Source organism: Orbicella franksi, chromosome 3 (genome assembly GCF_964199315.1).
Source record: "Orbicella franksi chromosome 3, jaOrbFran1.1, whole genome shotgun sequence".
NCBI classification, from domain to species: Eukaryota; Metazoa; Cnidaria; class Anthozoa; order Scleractinia; family Merulinidae; genus Orbicella; species Orbicella franksi.
In genome coordinates, this window is record NC_138147.1 from 16067012 (window position 1) to 16087550 (window position 20539).

General features: G+C 40.2%; 2 protein-coding genes across 2 annotated transcripts; both read left to right on the top strand.

The window, feature by feature from the left end:
• The first annotated feature begins 1246 nt into the window (after positions 1-1246).
• LOC145483079 (uncharacterized) lies at positions 1247-6341 on the top strand. Its single transcript, XM_081461693.1, has 4 exons — positions 1247-1305; positions 3293-3382; positions 4112-4192; positions 5019-6341. Exons 1-4 carry the CDS (start codon positions 1247-1249, stop codon positions 5194-5196), a joined length of 408 nt encoding a protein of 135 aa, XP_081317819.1. The 3' UTR covers positions 5197-6341.
• An 8642-nt stretch (positions 6342-14983) lies between these two features.
• Positions 14984-20120, top strand: LOC145481501 (monocarboxylate transporter 4-like). The gene is made up of 3 exons (XM_081459993.1): positions 14984-15607; positions 16446-16814; positions 18100-20120. Exons 1-3 carry the CDS (start codon positions 15182-15184, stop codon positions 18166-18168), a joined length of 864 nt encoding a protein of 287 aa, XP_081316119.1. The 5' UTR covers positions 14984-15181; the 3' UTR covers positions 18169-20120.
• Positions 20121-20539: the final 419 nt, after the last annotated feature.

Consider the following 20539-nt stretch of genomic DNA (forward strand, 5'->3'; position numbering starts at 1 on the left):
ATTAACGACACGCCCGGAACACTCATTACGAACTCTGCAGCAATATTTAGGTTTCAATACAACACGCAAACGATTTGAACCTTGTCGCAACCTCTTCACATTCCCAGTAGTGCATACCGCCCCCCTAAAATACAATTGTTCCCATCATAGAAACCACATCAACTTTTTTTTCATTCACATCTTAAACCTAGTACTAGAGCGGCTAAGACTCATTTAATTCAAAACCTTATCTAATGGGAAAAGCTCAGCGTTCATCGCATGCTCCGGCGCAGTTATATGCCAAACACTATGTTTCTTTGACTGATTATCATGATCCAGTTGCAAATGATTATCAAACCCGCCCACCAATCCTCAGCCCAACCCACAGAAGATGTCAAACTAAGCCCAATTTAAGAATACTTCCTCTTCTTTTATAGAAGAATACATATGGCCGTTCTGAACGGTATCGGGATCAAATCATCTCACATACCATTTACCTTGAAAACAAGAAATTTGATTGGCTGTTTATAGTAGATCCAATCTGATTGATGTGACATACATACATCTCTCACTCACTTCACTCACTCAGTCACTCACTCACTCACTCACTCACCCATTGACCCGTCCATAACATACCCGACGCGCCGACGAAGAGGTTTTTTTTTTTTTTTGCAAAAAAATAACCCAAAAATAGCACAAAATATGATACTTTTTGCTGAATAGAACATCAGCAACTGATTACAGATACATTTTTCTAGCTACAGGTCCAAAAACACGAGGAGCCAGGTGGGTCGGTTAGGAAAATTGGGCAGAGCGAGACCAGATAGAATTTTGATGGGGGGTCGGGTGAAGAGATAATTCCGAGAATAAGAGTGAGTATTACAGTATAATTCTAAACCGCAAAACTGTTCTTCGCAGAGTGTTTGGAAAGAATCAAACTTAAACTTCACTGTAAACTCAAAACCCAGGGCAAATGAATTTGAAACAACACCACTTATTTCTGTATCACTGTTTGGATCACCTCAATGCCGAGTGACAACATTTTAGTGCATTTAAGGTTTGTTACGAGTCAGGTGTGTTTTTAGCCTCGATGCAAATGTTCTTCTTGCGTCAGGCGCATGCGTAAGATATTTTGAACATGACACTGTTTCTAAATTTAAGAGTTATATCATTGAACTACCCTCTAACATAAAACGGAGTCGAAGACACACCTGAGAAATACAGCTCCGTTGAAAGTAGCGTGTTTAACTTTAAAGCGGAATCCGACATGGGCAATTATTGCAGTGTATGTAAAGAAAAAGTGGCGAGCGGAAAATACTGCGACAGGTTTGTACACTGACAGTTCTTCCTTCCTTGAAACCGCTAGACTTGTCTTGCCGATGTCATTTCCTCCGCAGGTATAATTTTTAGGACAAAAGAAACCTCCAAACTAACCAATACACGAATTTAACTAAGTTGAAGTTAGAAAACTGCCCGTTTTGCTTACAGCTCAACGATGAAGCTTTGTATAAAACATTCCCTTCATGGATCACTGATCATGCAGACCCAAGATCCTGCAATTTCAATGTGGCACATAGCGGCCATGTTGTCTTCTTGAAACTGAGTCTTTTTTGTTGTCTAGGTCTCTTAGGCCAACAATCTGCCGTAGGCTTGAATTCTATTTCAAGTAAATGGTCCCTTTTACAGTTTGAATTGTAGGAACCGCTATGGTTTCCTGACGTCGAACTTTGTTCTATTGAAAATACGCACTAGCAGGAGGTAGTCTGTTTCTGTATTGTTTATCGAGGCGACAAAAAAATGTTTAAGACCTATCATCCTTGCCCTAAAGCGACAGGGAAAAAGAGAACAACTACTCCAGACCACTACAACTACAGATTCAAGTTTTGCGGCAGTATCCTACAGGACTGTATAGAACTATGGCTGATCGAGTTGAAAATTTGGAAATGTTTTCAGATCACTCAATCGTATCAATCGTAGGCATGTCCCTGCAAGGGTCCGAGAGAAGGAACCGTAACGTATCAGTCCTAAGAGAGACAAGTTTCCAGTGGCCAGATATTATATAAATCGCTTGCATCTGCTTTGCAAGTTACACGACGGTTAATTCTGATTTGAAATGATTTACGCTGGTCAGAAAAAGATTGTAGTCTTGCTAATTTTTTCTGTGTAAACAAAACTAGTAGCTGACGCAATTCTCGGAAATGTTGCGAAACTGGGAATACGAAAGTCCTTCTAGAAGACTAAAATAGGAATGGTTCTTGTGAAAAATTTTGCAATTGGTTGGTTTTGTTGCCAGGAGCAAGATTTGCACCGAATGATATGTTTTCAATTCTAAACCAAAACGTTTCGACTAGTCCGAACGTATCAAAAGAGAGTCGAGGGAAGGTCAGGATCACTAGATCCTTTCAAATTCTGTGAAAATGTAAGACCGTCGTTTCCACACTTTGTGTCACAAGACTTCGTTTAGAGTCTCTGTCATGATAACAAAAATAAAACCTCATCTCGATCTAAGAGAAATTTTACAGATAAATAGCGGTAACTGTATCTAAACAGTTCTTACGGTATGTTGCAGTTGATGGTATAAAAAAGATAATTTGTCTGCCGCGTAACGGCTGTCGTCAGTCACGAGCTTTTTTCAAATATTCCCCAAAGTTTTAAAGGGAACAGACCTCCTTAACCTCTATTTAACTTCATTGATGCAATTTTCTTCCCCAAACCCAAAAACCTGGGCATTATTTGGCACTCGGCGAAGCAAAATTTCTTATAACGAAGACAAAGGCAAAGGGTACAATTTCTGGGAAAAGTGGTCATAGAGAGACGAGATGGCAAACATGCCAAAGATTACTGTATAACCTAATTCGCATGGCATCTTCGAATCTTCGTGGAGTGTCTAGAAAGAATTAACTTCCAGGCACAAATAAATTAGAACCAAATTTGTCAAAACCTCTCTGCTAACTGCTCCTGGGTCTGTGAGAATCACAGTTAGAGTCATAGAAAATTAAAGTGACATTGCATAAATCCTTGATCTTCGTTATCAAACTTTGCAAATCCGATCTTAGCCGTTTAAAAATGAGGAAAACTTCCTATAATTTTGAGGAATAAAAAGATGCTTTGATGTAGAATGGGATCAGAGTATCTATTCTCTCACGAATCAATCATTAGGAAGAAAGACTGAAATGATGGCTGTTAAAGTTTGTGAACTGCAAATAAACAGAATATTTCCTTATAAAAACAGCATTAAACAGTCGAAAAAGTTCTGGCATATTCACAGTCAGCGTTGATCGATCTTTTAAAAAAATTCAGTTACATTTTTCAGGTGTTATGAGCGAAAGTACCCCTCCTGTGGCGGCTGTGGATGGCCCTTGCAAGATAATGAGGAGCGAGTTTGTGGCTATCACAAGTTTCCGTGAGTCAATTTGCATCCTCTTAGCCGATTACTCGGAAAAATCTAGTGTTCTATTTTTCGACATTTTACTGTCGGTGTTGTAACCTGTTATCTCGGTATTGAAGAAATATAGCATGTGTCCTTTCCAAGCAAGGTTAATGATTAAGTAGTCCAACTAAATTGTCGAAACTAAGTTACGTTCAAGGTATATATATTATTTAACTGCAATGAATGGTCGTTAAAAGAGTGTACAATTTTGACAAAATACCTGCATGAATACCAGGTTCCTAATATTATTAGCAAAAGCTTAATGCTGGACAATTTCATTTGATCCAAATTGGGTAACTTTCTTTACTCATTTTAACCTGTCAAGTATCGTAATGGAATTTTTTTGTAGTCTGCGGTTGAAACAATTTCCGCTTCTTTAAAAAGCAACTTATGTGAAGGTCCTGGTGTCTCGGTGGGGTTTGAACTAATAGGTGAGAATTTGTAAATATTAAAAGTTAAAAACCTGCAGTGTTTTTGAACTGATAGCTGACATCTGGGAAATGGGCAGAGAAATAGGCAGAACGTTTAATTTATAGCTGAGAAATCTGCCAAAATTAAACTGATATCTGAGACCCTCGCTTCCTCATTCAAACCGATGACACTGACTGTATGAACTGTATAGGTAAAAAGAAAAATATATTCCACGCTTTTTATTAATTGCCAGCGTTTAATCGTTTTTTGTCTTTTTTGTTTCAATTTCAGATGCTACAGCCAATCGTCCGGGCAGTGCTGCCAATGTAATGCTCCAATCGACTGTAGCTTGAAAGGAGCATACTGCAGGAAGTATGCAAAATTATAGATACAAGCAAGCAACAATTTCTTGAAATATGCTATTTCTACGTCACTGGAGCAATTTTCGAAATATTCAAATTCCTACTGCAATATGAGTTCTAAACTAATTCACAGAATCGTACTAACTAGGAAAGAACTATTCATATTCGGCATCAAAACTGACGACGAATACCTGTATTGTGGAGATAAGGATTCTATTTAAAACACGTTCATTGAATGCCCGTTTACGAGGTCCTTTGCAAAAAAAGTTATACAATGGCTTCATGAAGCGAATTGTTGTCAGGTCTTCTCTACCACTAAGGAACTCTTGTTCGGTATTATTCCTAGCTCCAAAGAAACAAAAACAATCAATAAATTTAACTACACTACCCTATCTATGCGCCATTACATATATTCAAACAAAATCAATAGTAAGGGCATTTACATGCGCGAATTCATTAATAAATTATCTCAAGTACAATCTGAAAATATCCATTAATTGAAGCAAATATTTAAAATAAATATTAAGTGACGAAAAGACTCCTCTGATATAGGGATAGTAACAATCTTTCGAATTCCCCTGCATCCTGACCATCTCTGTACTATTTAGAGGTTAAGGTATCGTAAGTAATGCACAGTGTAGAGAACACAGTGAACGCGTAATGTTGTAAGTAATGTTAGTACAGTAAGTTGCATTAGGATTATAAGAATTGTAGCTGTTGCATGACGATCAAAAAGAACGAAATAAGTTCTAGAACTTCAGATACGATTTACTAAGTCGTCTACTGCGATTCCACTGCCTGTGTTTAAACTAAAACAGTTTTTATTTTGTTTGCAGTTGTTACGATGTCCTGTACCCCCCTCCTCCGAGGGTTCGAGGGACATACAAGGGTTGTGAGATGACCTTGTATCTGAGGGATGATGAGTTCAATTCCCAGCTGCAGCCTCTGGCATATGCCTTTGGCAGAGGATTGAGTGATGGAGGACAGCGGCGCTATTACCTCAAGGACTCTTAGTTTTCATAAGCTTTGGCTCCCTGGTTAGTTAGAAACATTTAGAGTCAAACAAACCAAAACACTTTCTGTAGCACCCTAGTCATGGCATAAAAATACATGTTTTAATGGAGAGGTTTTAGTTTGGGTTTTGCATGTAATTTGCAGTTGCTTTGGTTTTGCATTATCACGGTAAGTAATTGGCTAAAGTTTTCCCGCGTTTCGCCCCGTCTACGTTTTAGTTGCTTCGAGTTTTGATTGGTTCACTCACTGCCGGGATTGTCTGTGTCCTTTGTAACTGACCAGAATCATTTCTTCGGTTTTGGTCTTCCGACACATAACACAACAGATCATAGGATGGATTTTATGGTTGGTACATGCAGCTTATATAAGTTTTCTCTGTACTTGTCTTTCCTTATGTAAGTTACGTTAAGGTAAAGCATTGTTTGCAATAAAGTAGTCTAAAATCTAGTTGTTTTAGTTTAGTATTAGACAAACAGGAAAGAGCACCCTCTGACGGAATTTAACCTGTATTATAATGTTAGTTGATACATCGTGTCTTAGATTTTTGAAGAATAGATTGAAAGGAACTGCTCATTAAATGTTTGGGAGCCAATACAAAAAAGTCTGGTTTATTACTTTTGTAAAGGAAATCTTGTCAATGTTGCGTCACTGCGGAATGAGAAACTTAACTTTTATCACCAAGTGTGAAGAAAGGTTAACACTTACTCAGGCCAGCTGATCCAGACCGTCGGTCTATCCCAGTCTCGCATGAAGCGGTAAGGAGAATTTCTATTACCCCCTGGTTGGAATGCTGATCCATTTATACACCTGGGTGAAGGGAGGCACTGTGAGAGCGAAGTGGTTTTCCAAAGAACACAACACAGCACAGTGACTTCGGTCTGGGCTCCAACTCAGACCGCTCGATCCAGAGTCCACCGCAAAAACCATTGGGCCATCACGTCTCCATCCAAGTTTAAAGTAAGGTATCAAACACGAGAGACATTGTTTCATCAGGATATCCAAACACCGAGAAGAGAGTTGAAAATACGATGCGCAGCGGAGTGTATTTTGACGAAATTCGAGGTGTTTGGATATCTGATGAAACACTGTGTCAAGTGTTTGATATATCTTCTCAATCGAAGCAAAAACTGAGGAGTAAAGGGAGAAGTAAAATCGTCAAACCTTCTCCACGGTTGTGATTTTCTTTGTTTTAACTTGATGGATTATTAATGATTTGAGAAGTAACAAATATAAATCGATGAAACAGAAATAAAAATCTCCCATTGTGCTTTCTTCGGTAATATCTAACGAAATCACTCTGAAGTTTATTTTGGCTTTCTTTTACCTATGATACCCATTTTCGAACGTCCCAAGAGAATATAAAAGATGTACGAAATGAAAGGCGCGAGCCTCGCAGAACGGCGAGTTATAACTCTACCATACCGCTTTTTCGGAGCATCATTTCCCACTCAGAGAAAACACGTTAAAAACGTTTGCCTGTGTTTTGTTTAACTGTCAAGCCCTGAAAAACAGGGCTTCCACGGAGTCGAGGTGGCATGTACAGGGCATGGGTTTTCGTCACTTTCGAGGGTAATTAAGGCTGGTTTGCACTGGCGTCGGAGTCGGAGTCGGAGTCGGAGTCGGAGTCGGGGTCATAAGAGCGCTTTGACGTAGCGGTGAAAATAGAAAATCGGAGTCGTAAGCGGAGTCATAAGCTCGACGGAATCGGAATCAGAACCTGATCTCTTCCGATTCCGTTTACGTCCGTCGCTTATGATCCAGTGAAAACTAGATTGTTAGAAGAGGAAGAACCAACCAACGGATCGAACATTGTGATTGGTTTATTCTTCCGCTTCTACTTCCGACTCCGAAAATCTAGTTTTCACTAGACCGTAAGCGTAAAAGTCATAAGCGGAATCGGTATTCTGCTTCCGATTACGGCACTTCGATTTTCACCAGATCGTATCTACGCTCTACGCTTCTGATTACGACTCCGAATACGACTCCGTCGCTAGTGAAAACCAGTCTTTACGCTCGATCAGAAGCCACTGTTCCGTAAAGGAACTCGCTAGGACCCTCGGGACTTCATTAATCCCCATTTGACGGAAACTTGAATGGAGCTTGCATAATTCATGGATAAGAGGTCAAAAATGGAGCGTTAAAAATGATTGAAAGAATGAGGTGTTTCTTAGACCTAAACGTACGCCTGTTCAAATTGCGGAAACACTGGCAACATTTCTTCGTCTTTATGAAGCTGTAACAACTGACAATAAAAAGAAAGAGAGCAACTTCAAGGAGAAATTCAAAGAAGAAATACTAAAGTGTACCTTTGTTTTGTTAAGTTTTTTTTTTTGCATAGTATTATGCATATTACTACTGTTGCTCAATTACCACCCCAAGCCTTGTTTTGATGCAACCCTTCGTTAAATGTTGATGAAGATATAATTTTTTTTTACTTTTGTATAATTCGTAGGCTTACATACATACGTTACATTACTTTATATTTACCCTCGGATTTCAGAGTAGCTTATGCAGCTAATATCTCCGAGCATTTAACCATCAGATGAGTGATAAACCACCACGCCGGGAACTACGTCCCCTACTCTTTTCGATCAGTGTGTGGGTTCTTTTACGTCCCACAGAATTAATTGTGAAGAGTTGTGAGACGGGGCCTACGGTTTATCGTCCTTATCCGAGAAGACTAGAAAGTCTAACCATTTGCAGATATTATTACAAAGGCAGCACTTGGACCACGAAAGGCTTGGACTACGAAATCGATGCTTGGGATCAAATGAACAAGTCGGGGGTATGCACAAGGGTTGTGTTGTTGGTTTTTATTTAAATTGACCAGAAACTGGTATGTGGTTTTTCTTTCAATCCTATTTCTATAAAACTCGCTTTTAGAATTTGCTTAGGTGGGAAGGAATCCTAAGGATATGGTTGAGTGCTTGCTCAGTAATGTACTTCAACCACATTTTACTCCCAAGTCTTGGTATGACATTTTGTTTTGCAAAAAGCTTTTGCTAAGATATTTTCAGGGATTTTGCGTGATTTTACCCCGATTGTCAACCTCTTATTTAGTTTTGCTAGTAACAATGTAAAATAGTCATAAAGCCCTTCGAAACAATGTTATCCTGGCGTCGGTAAGAAGCTCTAATACATGTACGGTATGTGCTTATTCATAACTATTTGTTGTGTCTGATGTTTCAATGAAATCTGCGAAGTACTGGTTATGTAATGCTTTCGAGTTAGATACGATACGATATCCCACGAGTCACTTGTATTTTCTCAGTATACACACTCGCCTTAATGCCAAAAACAACAACAACCAAAAAAAAGAAAAACAAGTGAGAAGTGGGATATTCCACGACGAAGCATTGCATTGCCACTGCATTGGTTGGGTGTGTAATACATGTAAATACAGGATATTACACGGTGGCGAGAAGACTTCAATTTTATCTGCACTCACTCTTGAGATATTCTCCTTACCACACGAACATAAAATTCATATTTTTGAGCCAACGAGTAATGTTCTTTTTACAGAGCAGATAAAAAATACAGAAGCGAATCGAAAACGCAAACCGTATGTGAACTGCAGCTTGGCGGCTGGAATATATTGAACAAATCTCCTCTGGTTTACTTTGAGGAAACTCCTTGAACAGTCTTAAGCCACATGAAGTTTCCTTCTTCATTTTGGCATTTCATGCTCCCTAGTGAAGAATTTTATGTCGGCATCAGAAAATTTATCTTCCCTCGCTCGCCATCTTTCCAATACCGTTTGGCAAAGTTTGGCAGCCGTGCACTGTAATGGCTCGAAAGGACGTCATAAAGATATCACACTACTAGTGAGGATATGGAAAATACGCCACTACCGTCCCACATGTAAATTCTTAAGAATTTTACAATTGGTGTATTTTCAGCAGAACACTCGTGTCTGAATAATAATGACGAGTACCCGTGACGAGTATCCGAGTACGAGTTACTACCATTATTTATGGAAAACTGACAACAAGAATAGTTTTAACATGTTTTAAAATCCCTCCCGTAGTCAGTTGCCTATTCCCTAGGCCGCCGTAAACCCCTTTTGACCGCGAAGGCCTGGGAGAAAGCCATATAGGAAGTGGAATTGCAGGCAAAATAATCAGTCCTCTGTCACGCGCTGCAAATTCATCAAATTGGCTCACATGAAGTATCCTAAAACTGTAATTTTCAACACAGTAGGTCTTGTAAAAGTGTCACTATTTTAAAACAAGTTACACCGAAAGGTAAGATACTGTAAGCAGTAAAATGACACGAGCTTTAGAACAACCATTCAGCTCCAATTTGGCAGAGGAACGATTGGCCCGTGATAGATCACGATATTTGTGCTCCAGAAGATCGCTTGCATAAATCTACTAGCGTTCTTTCGCGAATGCCGTTCTCTTTTGACTGCACTTCTCACTATACTGTTGTAGAGAGCGAATAATCCAATTGTAAATTAGAAGTCCTTAAAAAATCGCTAAAACGGTTCAAAGAAGGAACACATAGGAGAATGAACCTGTCTGGTAATATTGTACATTTTTACGTTACTTGCATTTTGACTTCCTCTACCGAACCCTGAAAGTATTGCATATAAATACTATGCAATGCCTAATTTTTGATAGGCTTCTATAAATAGGGCAGACGAAGAGTTTTTCTTGGCAAAATGTTGAATATTGTTTAAGATTGTTTAGGCCGCTATTATGTGTCATTGACGTTCGGATTACGTGACTTTCCCCCTTTTTAGCAGCTTTTCTTGGAGTTGAAGAAGTCGTCTGAGACGACATTCTTGACACACGAACACACGTACGTGATGTTGTTTGCAAACTGATACTTGCAATAATCAAACAAGCAATTTACCGCTCATATTTTACTGTTTTTTTTATGAATGGGTGGACCTGGTGGACCTGGTGCCTCGCGCTCGCTTCGCTCGCTTTTTCTTTCGCGTGGGTGGATATAGAGAGGCTGGGAACAGTCTACTACATATCTAGAAAAAGAGTCGCAAAAAGCATACCCTGGTCCCAGAGGTTTTTCTTGATTTTTCTTCTTTTCGCGAATCGGCGAACACGAGTTTTCACCGCTTCGCGGCTCTCTCGCAGCTCTCTCATGCGGAGAAAAATCAAGAAAAACCTCCGGGACCAGGGTACAAAAAGCACTTCAAAACGAAAAATTAATGAATGAACAGTATATATTTTCTACAAGGGAAAATTCGTTAACAAACGTGTTGCATTTCTATATTGCAGGTAATGGATTGCGAACAAAATAATGATCTATTATGGGAGACAACCATCACACAGGGGAACAAACAACAACAACAACAGCAACAAAAGGAATGCTGCCCCATGTCGACGTCATCCCGGCAGCCTGACAGCTTGTACGCGTACCTGGTGTGCTTCTGTGGTGTTGTGTGTAATTTAATCGTGTTTGGTTGTTCTTACTCATACGGTCTTTTGTTTCCATTAATTCTTGATGAGTTTAAAGAAGGAAAAGCGAAAACAGGTAATTAAAATAGCTTACACAGTTGACTCTTTTTGCTTCCCTTCCCGAGAAGAGAAAATTATTCGGATTCGTTGGATTTGTCCATCCCGGTACGCCCTGATTTTCTCATGTAGTTTTCCATTTGGAAGCATCCAGAATCGCTTTATTAGAAAGTATTTCAGAGGGCCTTTCAATGGGGGCCCATCAACCTCATCGGCCTTTCCATTTCAAAAGGTTTGATCCTACTCAAGTGAGCTTTGTGTCTTGCCTGTGTTGCTGCGGGCATTTATTTAAGGGACCGTTCATTTTTTATGAGGGAAGGGGGGCTGGTGGGATTTGGGAAGCACCATTTAAAAATCGCATGACCCCCCCTCAGCTTACCAATATTTTCACATGGCCCCCCCTTATAGCGGTCATTTTTTGGAATGACCCCCCCCCCAAAAAAAATTGAACAAACAATATTTAGATTTCAACTTTTTTAATATTTCTCAATTATCCCCCTACTTCACATTATTGTGGTCACTATGAAGACAATATTTACAATCCCTATACTACAGAGAGCTGTTGTTTAAAAAACAAATCAAAAGAAAGAGAAGTCAATTTCGGATCTCCTAGTTATGGCTCGCCCTGAGCGTGTGGCATTTGGCCTCTCATTGGTATCTTCCTCATCTGAATTGATGAATGCAAGAATGACATCACTTGAGTCATCTTCTCCCCTGGAGTCAATGGCATCACTGTCATACTCATCATTGTCACTTTCATCCGTTTCACTGCTGTCAGCACTTACCCTGTTGTCATTTTGTGTCAATGTCCTGGCATTTCTCAGTGTTGGTTGGCCAGCTCTGAGAGGACTCTTCTGCCGCAAGCATGAATGTCTTACAACTGCCTTTACTTTCTCACTCTTGCTGCTTTTCAAATGCTGCTTCAGCCCGTGGTCGTTCAAGTACTTGTTTTGTTCTGGAACACGTTGCTTTTTAAGCTTGGTTAGATCTTCGCACAACTCAGTCCAAGGATAATCCTCATATGATTTATCTTTTGCGTCCCTACTTAACTTTGCCTTTTCTTCTGCTCTCCTTTTCCTTTTAAATTCCAGCACTTCAAGATGCTGAAGATAATCCACCACAAACTTTGATTTGACAATAAACTTATCTGCAAATAGAGCAACACTCTCTGGGTCAGATAAAACCAGCCTGCCACCTCCATGCTCTTTCTTCGCTTGGACCCTTGGCTGCCAGTCATCTGGATCACGCCCTTCTTTTGGGGTCTTCTGGTAGGAGAGGTAGTGATATTCCGGTAGGCAGGAATGGTCAGGAACTGGTTTAGGATATCTTTCTATGGGTGATCCAGTCCATTCACAACAAAAAGAACAAATTTCTCCTACCTTTTCTTGACAGGACAACTTTAGAAACTCTCTGTAGTTCTCCCCCTCCTCATAGTGCTCATTCATAAACTTCTCAATCTTACGGAAGTAACAGTGGCCTGGAACAGAGTCTTTCCTTGCTCCTGCATTGTGATACTGAACCAAGTACGAAGTGTTGTGAAAAAACTGGAAATCTGTTGATGTGTTGTGTGAAACACATTGTTACATTTAATTTACAGATGTCTATATTTGGAAGGTTTTTACCTCTACTCTAGTGATAGGCATGTATAAATGTTGCCCTGTCCAGGTAAAACAAAAAGCTACGAGTGTTCTCAAATCTTGCAAATAGTGGATTACTTTTTATAAATTTTAGCATACTTGTGGTTTAAATTTATCTATGGTTTAAAATTTCTTAATTTTCAAGGTAAAATGGGGTTGACTAGCCTACACGACTTTTACGGTTCATGACATTTGTACATTTACCGTTCTCTGTTCGGTCACTCGACCTTTCTTGTCGCTTCACTCGTGTTCATGAAGGGCACTTCATGTTGTGTAATAAGGAGGAACTTTAGTGGAGTTGAGCCGTTAGATCGTGCTATGGCAAATTTTTACAGGTCATAGGTCTGCATGGTTTCCGCTGTTATCTGCATGTCGACTCGTTGAGTTTGACACCTCTGTAATTTGCCATGTGTTTATGCATTGTTTAGGCTCATTTCTATTGCAAGATATGCTTTTAAATCTCCATGAATTTGCTTTTGAGGGACAAAATATGAAATTTACCGTGAACATGTTGCTTACTTGCATTCTATATTGTGACGCCGGGCCCGGCTATGATTAGAACTGTTTGCAAGCACAGTAGGTAGATCGTTATCACGGATATCATATTTGTTCTCCTACGATTTCCTTCGGAGACGCCGTAGCTTTACTTTGAGAAAGCTATACGTTTGTCTAGAGACATTCCTATGCTTCTTGCAGCTATCTGATCGAGCTTGTGTTTCTCTTGCTCGATGTATAGGTTTATTTCTCCTTTTTATTTCCTCCTCTTTTGCAAACCCCGTCTTCAAAATGGGGTTGATGCTATACGTTGAGTGCGTATTTTTGCTTTAAGCTCCTTGACGTTAGTTGAGTGCTGCTATGTCTTGCACGATGTAGAACGGGGCACGTCCATAATAATCATGAAAGAGGCTCATTCCAAAATGCGCAATAATGGCGAAAGCAACGAGTCGTTTAAGAAAAGGTTTACAGCTGAACGATCCAGGCAGTTTGACATCTTACAAGCAAAAGAAGCAATCTTTCTAAGTGCGGATGGCTGTTCAGAAAGGGCGAGTGAGTTTTCCATGCCAGGGTACCAGTTGAAGCCCAGTGATGGAAGAAAACTGAACTTCTCCATCAAAGAACACAGAGCAATGGTGGAAAAGTTGAATGCCACGATTCCACACTCTTTCAGTCCAATGGGCTTGCTTTAAAGCAGGGCGAAGAATTTGCCCACAGTTTTAATGTAAAACAGATCAAATTTATAGAAGCTAAGTTGACGAAGGTCACGCAGGACATGGAAGCACTAGAAAATAAGAAGAGCAATTATAACAGCATATTCAAGGGCATACTCAAACAGCACATCAACAAAAGGAGAAGGAAAAAAGAAAACCGCAGAAAGTCAAATGAAAGAAAGAGGAAGCGGACTGAAAACAACGTCCAACGAGTTTATGGAATCTGTGTTGGAAACCCGCTAGGAAATGATCTTCCACAATGCCTTGTGTACCCTCCTAGAACGGCCGTCCCGGAAGAGTGTATTGAAGTTGAGCATGTTGCCACGTCGTTATTTAGAAGAGATGGGCCATACATCGCACAGCTCTTGGAAGGGAATTATTTCACCAATGCTGCAAGAAGCAGAATCACCACCAACCTTGAGCAGGAAGTCAGAGATTATGTTTACACCTTCATGTACCCTGAAGTGTACACTCTGACGGAAAGCATTGCTGCTTCTTGCAGCATTGGTGAAAGAGACTCCCATAGCAGCACAAGCGGCGACGAAGAACTCGACGACAGCGAAGATGAAGATGACTGCCAGTGAAAGTTGCATTCGAAAATAACAGTGTTAAATACTTCTTTTCAGTAGCTACAAATGCTTTTTGTCGCCAAACGTTTTTTTAAAGCAAATGGAAAGTTTATAATAAATTTGTATCCTGCCTTCTATGTTTATTCTATAGCAATTTCTTTGATATTCAAACATCATGTCATTTTAAAGTTTTACTAAAATATTTCACGTGACCCCCCCTTTTTCCCTTAATTTTTTTGGGATGGCCCCCCCTCGAAAGCCAGTTTTTTTCGCATGCCCCCCCCCCCCAAATCCCACCAGCCCCCCCTACCTTATAAAAAATGAACGGTCCCTAATCACTAGTCATCGGCAGTCATAGACAAAATACGTGTGTGCTGTATTCATGGGAAAATCAACTCACGACCAAGTTACAGTGATACTCCCAAAACAGAGTTTAAGTTTGCTTAAATGCCTAAGACGTGTAGAAATCGTGGAATGCAGTGCTCACGAACTTAAATATAAACAAATAAACAAGCGAACAAAAACGAAGAAAAAAACAAACAAGTTTTACGAGCAGAGAACACGAAAATCGTAAAAGAAGGGAGAAAATTTTCTTATTCCATTTCGAGCATGCAGTGGTTTGTGAATAACAAGAGAAAATGCGGTCTGCGCTTGTAGGAGAAGGTTAGTTGAGCACAAAAATAATCAGAGGGAGCGGCAATTCTTGAAGCCTGCTAAGCAAAACTTCTATTGGCTTGCCATGAACTCCTTTCCCAAAGAAAAAGAGAATTTCTCCGCCCGTAGGAGGCCGTAATTCTCGTAGCTTCTTCTTGGCCTACGTAACGAAACAGATAACCCACTTTCCTCTTATGATTCTACGGACTGGAACAAACGTTACCTAACCTTCCTCATTGCTAAATGGAAACTCATTTCTGTTTTGCCTTTTTATCTTGTCAGCCTGGGTAGGTTCTCTGGCATATGGCTCTACCGGCATATTTGGGCCTGTCGTTGGAGTTCTCTCTGATCGATTTAACCCTCGTATCATTGCGATAATTGGCGGTTTCATATCTACCATCGCCCTCATAGTGACGTCACAGGCTCCAAACCTAACACTGATGTACTTCTCGTATGGGATCCTTTACGGGTTTGGGTCGTCTTGTGTATTCTTTGTTGTTTTGATTATATTGCAAAGGTACTTCATTAAGAACCGCTCTATGGTGATTGGTCTTGCTGTAACAGGGCCCGGAGGAGGACTGCTTATCATGAGCCCCGTCATACAGATCCTATTGAATAACACCTCGTGGAGAATGACGTTTATGTCCATGGCAGGAATCGTGTTTTTGACTTGTATCTTGTCGTGTTCATTTGATCCGAACGTTGCTTCAGAAAGCGAGTCAAGTGATCATCACCACACGCAATCACGGAGGTTAAACGTATGTGCAAGTTTGGATTTTTCATATTTGAAAAACAAGGAATATCTTGTGTATTTGGTGGCAAGCAGTGTGGCGTTTAATGGCATCGCCATCCCAATCGTACATCTGGTAAGCTATCAGCCACACAGCTGCAGGTACCTGTTATGCCGTAAACTCAAACACCGAATGATCTGAGCTCTCGGTGGTACACCAAATAAGATTCAGACCTTTACGATCCGAATGCAATAAAGTGACATAAAATCTCTCACATACTTACAAAAATCTCCTACTTACAATTACCATTACCAAAGAGAGATTTGATCGCGCATTTTACAAAGCGAAGAAAAGCTTTATCCAAGAAAGAATTGTCAGTTCTACTTTTTGTGAGCAACATAAATTTCGAGGTTCAGCTACGAAAGGATAGTGCTGATAAAACATGATCACGAGTGTTTTTCTTGAAAAGGAAACTTATTCTAGATTTTCGATGTTAAAATGCCATAAATTGTAGGTCATTAACTGCAACCCTTTTTAATGTCCACAGTTGGGACATTTAGAATACTCAGCCTTGGTTTCTATGAGGGACAGTCAACTAGTCCACCCTCGTTGACTTTTCGCTAATTGAAAACTTGGAGCACTTTCCATCGATGAAAAATTCTGGTTTTAATTCCGCACAATTCCAGTGAGGATTGGAATCCGGAATTTCGGAAAAGAGGACAAGCTCCCAGCGTATACCCAAAGTTTCGCATTTTTGTTTACCGGAAATTTCCGTTCCATCTGATTTTCCTGTCGAAAATTCCGGTTGAGTGGTTTGCTTTTCGAAACTTCTACAATTTTTGGAAACTTTTCTGAGAAATTTCCGTACCATTATTTACCTTTTCAAAATTTTCGGAATTTTTGGTTGAATTGAAAGCGCCCTCAGGCTCGTACTCTCATAGTTAAGTAACATCAATTTCATTTTGCCGTACAGGGTCGATATTGTCAAGAGCTTGGAATAGATGCTAACCGTGTAGCAGAGATGTTTTTCTTTAACGGACTGGCATCGACTATTTTCAGGGCCGTCACCGGCCGACTTTGCGATATCAAGAGAAACTGTCCCATATGGATCATGAGATTCACAGTGCTTGTATCTGGAACACTGGCGATTTTAATGACGCGGTGGCCGTCATTCAAGCAGCTTTTGGCGTCTTTTGTTGTTTATGGGATGATGGATGGCGCTATCGCTTCATCAATGAATGTCCTGGTTCTATCCACGTTAACCCCGAAACAGAAATCTCAAGGAATAGGCTTTTTTCATTTGTGTGTTGCAATAACACTGATAGCTGGACCCCCTTTGGAGGTACAGTATGCTTAAGGTGGCTCCCTATAGTTTTATGATCGCACGCTCGCTGAGGACGAAAGCTCATGCAGAAAGCAATCTGCGCGTTCGAAGGAAAACATCAATGTTTTTCGATATTTTATGCCGTAAACATTAGCACAAAAAGCAAAACTGACAGCGAATTTTCTCGCTTTTCCTTCGGTGAAATTCTGTATAATTTGGCAGACTGGTAGTACATATTTTTCTGTAGCCGGAGCTCGTTTTTCGTGGAAATCCATAAGACCAGTTTTTTCGCAGCGGTAAAAGACAAAGATTTACAAAAATCGAAAAAACTGCCTGTACAGACCCCACTTTTTTGTGTTTAAAATTCGTATCCCACAGGATGCGATGTGCTGTGAAACGTTTGGAAGATTTCACCGAAGGAAATTTAAGAAAATCACAAATAAAGCCATAAAAAGTAAAAACACGTTTGTTTGGGGATGTATAATTCAAGACTAAAACTCAAAATTTTAACAGAGATGACAGTAAAACACTATTTAATCATTGTTTATTACATGTAATAAGTTTGAAAGGACTGGGTGTAAAAACGAATGCAAAAACAGCATTCTCCCTTGCTCCATATTATGGTACACACAAGGGAACGTTTTCAAGTTTGTTCAATTTGCACCGGGATCTTGCTCCCAAATATTGAACCGCTTTAATATTGTGGTGCATTTTGCAGGGTGGAAATTCTGCTCCCGAGAATGAATTACGCCCATGAAATCGTTGGTACACACGGAGGAGCTTTGCTCTCGGAGCGTGCCCCTGGAGCAAAACCCTTCGTCTGTATCGGCCTTGAGTGCTCTTGGGTTCATGTCCCGACCAGTCGTGGATCGCGAGCCTGTGCGCATTTGTTTGTTTCTCGCAGACTAAACTTTTGACTGCTGACCAGTACGTCGTACGCACGGAGGAGCTCTGCTCCCGGAGCGTGCCTCTTGTTCAAGGTTCGCCAACTGGCGTAACCGTTTCGTCTGTTTGTCATCCTCAGGTGGTATTCCCTTCCTAACGCCTAGGTCGTCGCGATGTTGTAGCCATTGTCATAACTACACTGTTAGCACAAAGACTTGATGCTTTTCTGTTTTCACTCATACATAATAAACAAACAAGTAATAATCATAAAGTAGGTAAATAAGTAAATAAATAAATAAATAAATAGGTAAATTAATCATGTAAATAAATTAAAAAAAAAACATATATCAAGTAATAAATGGATAAAAATAATTAATGAATGAATTTCTTACATTTCGTCTTTCTGTCTTCCTCACAGGATTTATCGCTGATTCATTTGGCTCCTACAACCCTGCTTTCTACCTTGCAGGATCGGTGCAGATTTTAGCTGCTGGAATCCTCTTCTTAACTCATACGTCTTGTCAAACCGTGCTGTCATCGCTAGCACTGCTGTACAGGACATTAGTGTAGAAAACAGACCTGTCGTTGAGAAAATCCCGGTCTCGTGAAAACGAGTCCTATCCAAAGTCTTAAAGTCAGGATGAAATAAGCGAGCGACTGAAGTGATATATCCAACACGAGAGACCGTGGTTTACCACATTTCCAAATACGGAGAAGAGAGTTGAAAATACGCGGAACTCTGTCTTGAGTGTTCCTGATCCTCTTAATCGAAACTAAAACCAAGAAAAAAACGGAGAAATAAAATCATAAAAAAATCTATGCTTGGAGGCCTTATTCACAATAGCCACTATGATGGTTTTCCTTTGATAATGCAAATAAACCATGCCGGTCCTCTAGGAGGGGGGTGGGGGGGGGGGCATACACTGGAGAGAAGACAGACTCGTTCCAATGGTGAAACACTTGTGCCAAAATAATTATTGAGGGCCAATTTGATATCAGCACCGTAGACACTTCTTCTGATTGGCTGATTGCGAATTTAGGTATTCTAAGTGGAGATATTGGCAAAGTGTGAAGTCAAGGTGGGTGGATATCGGTCAAGATTTATTTTTGCGTGTTTGTAGAAATCTCAGTCAAGCTTTTAAATGCTGTTAGCCTGTTCAACTAAACCTTCAGTTCTAAAAACTAGGTATGAAATGTGAAATATAGAATTGTGGCTTGCAACGGCTAACTCATTGGTAAAATCATTCTAGTACATTTATGTTTAATTTTTATTTCATTTCCGGTCGAATATTGCCTGCTTGGGTGAAACATGCATAACAACAGAATGCAGAAACTAGAAAACTTGAAAATGACTCGCTTAGCTTTCCCGAATAGCGGCTGATAATCGAGCCAAATCAGTTGACCGTTTAAACAGCAGTAATCAAAGATTACAAAATAGCTACATATAAAAATATATGCGTTCAATTAGCTTCGATTTGATTGATACTTAACCATAGTTTTGCTGACAGATATAACATCATGTGAAAAAGCGCAGAATTTCCCTGCGGATGTAGTTATGTGAGGGTTCAACATAGGGTTCAACATGTTTCCAATCCCGCAATGTACTGCTATTTGTGGCTCAATCCTGACATCCCGCCTCACTCAGAATGGCTATCCCAATCCAGCCTTGTAAGTTGCAGGTTCTTCAATATTGCGTTCGACGCTAGGCTCGATTTCTGCCGCTCTCTCAGGTCCGCGTGCCTCCCCTCTTTTCGGGGGGTGAGCGCGGGCTCATTTCCCGAAACAGCGGCTGGTAATCGAGCCTAGTTCGACGCGTGCGATTTTCTGTTTTTCATCCCGCATCCCGTTCCCACCATGAAAATGTTTTGCCATCCCGCCTCCCGCCTCCTTTTTTACTTTCATTCCGCCAATTTTATGTTGGACCCCTTGTCATAAGGCAATCTTGTGCAAGCATTCGTACGGCGCTGGCTACAATAGGTAAGTTATTTCGTCTTTGTTTTCGTTTTGGTGATTTATTTTACTTTTGACACTTCGGAAAACAGCCTAATAAGTGTCAGACTTCCCCTCCAAAAGACTAAGATCAAAGTTCTTTCAGATACTCAGACAAATTTATATATTTATTGTGTTCGCAGTTAATTACTTTGGTATTGTTATTAGCATTTTGGATCGAAAGGTCCGCGGTTTTAAGGTTCCATAATCGCCAATCATCTTTTTCCGTGCTCGGACCATGAATACAGTTGCTCGAGGTTCACGCTTGTAGCGCTCATCCGACCCATGGAGGGTGTGTCGAGCGATCTTTGTCTGATTGGCAGCATAGAAATTGTTCTCGTGCCTGCATTTTATTACAAGTTCAGATCGTTTGTTTAGAAGCGTCGATTTGTCCGCTGATAGAATGCAGAGTTTTTCTGTCAGACACAAACTGTAGCGTGACGGGGTTCCCTTGTATCGACTTGCTCGCGTGACAATAGACCACTTGATCGAGAAATTTCAGGTCGCAGATATAGTTATAAAATTATGGTAATAGGACTATTGGGTCTGTGAACATACGAGTGATTAACAAAATCGGACGACCGCGAAGCGGGAGTCCGATTTGTTGATCAGGAGTATGAATACAGACTGAATCGGACGACACGATGTCCTGTTACCAATTAATCATAACCATTACGTTTTCCCACAAAAGAGAAATTTTAATAGAGCAAAAAGAGGTTTTAATAGTCATTTTAATTGTCATGATTAAAATATGGAGAATAGCCTGCAAAATGGCTGTTAAGTTTCTGTCAAAACAGTGACCGGAGAATGAACCTCAATTTTACAAAGTCAGTCTCTTGAATTGGTTACTAAAGTGATTGTAATCAACG

What these genes read in the sequence shown, in the direction of transcription:
- LOC145483079 (XM_081461693.1), top strand. Translation starts at nt 1,247, where the DNA reads ATGGGCAATTATTGCAGTGTATGTAAAGAAAAAGTGGCGAGCGGAAAA. An exon ending in AGCGGAAAATACTGCGACAG is followed by an intron (nt 1,306 to 3,292) that starts GTTTGTACACTG and finishes TACATTTTTCAG; the next exon opens with GTGTTATGAGCGAAAGTACC. An exon ending in AAAGGAGCATACTGCAGGAA is followed by an intron (nt 4,193 to 5,018) that starts GTATGCAAAATT and finishes TTTTGTTTGCAG; the next exon opens with TTGTTACGATGTCCTGTACC.
- LOC145481501 (XM_081459993.1), top strand. Translation starts at nt 15,182, where the DNA reads ATGTACTTCTCGTATGGGATCCTTTACGGGTTTGGGTCGTCTTGTGTA. An exon ending in CCATCCCAATCGTACATCTG is followed by an intron (nt 15,608 to 16,445) that starts GTAAGCTATCAG and finishes TTTGCCGTACAG; the next exon opens with GGTCGATATTGTCAAGAGCT. An exon ending in TAGCTGGACCCCCTTTGGAG is followed by an intron (nt 16,815 to 18,099) that starts GTACAGTATGCT and finishes TCTTCCTCACAG; the next exon opens with GATTTATCGCTGATTCATTT.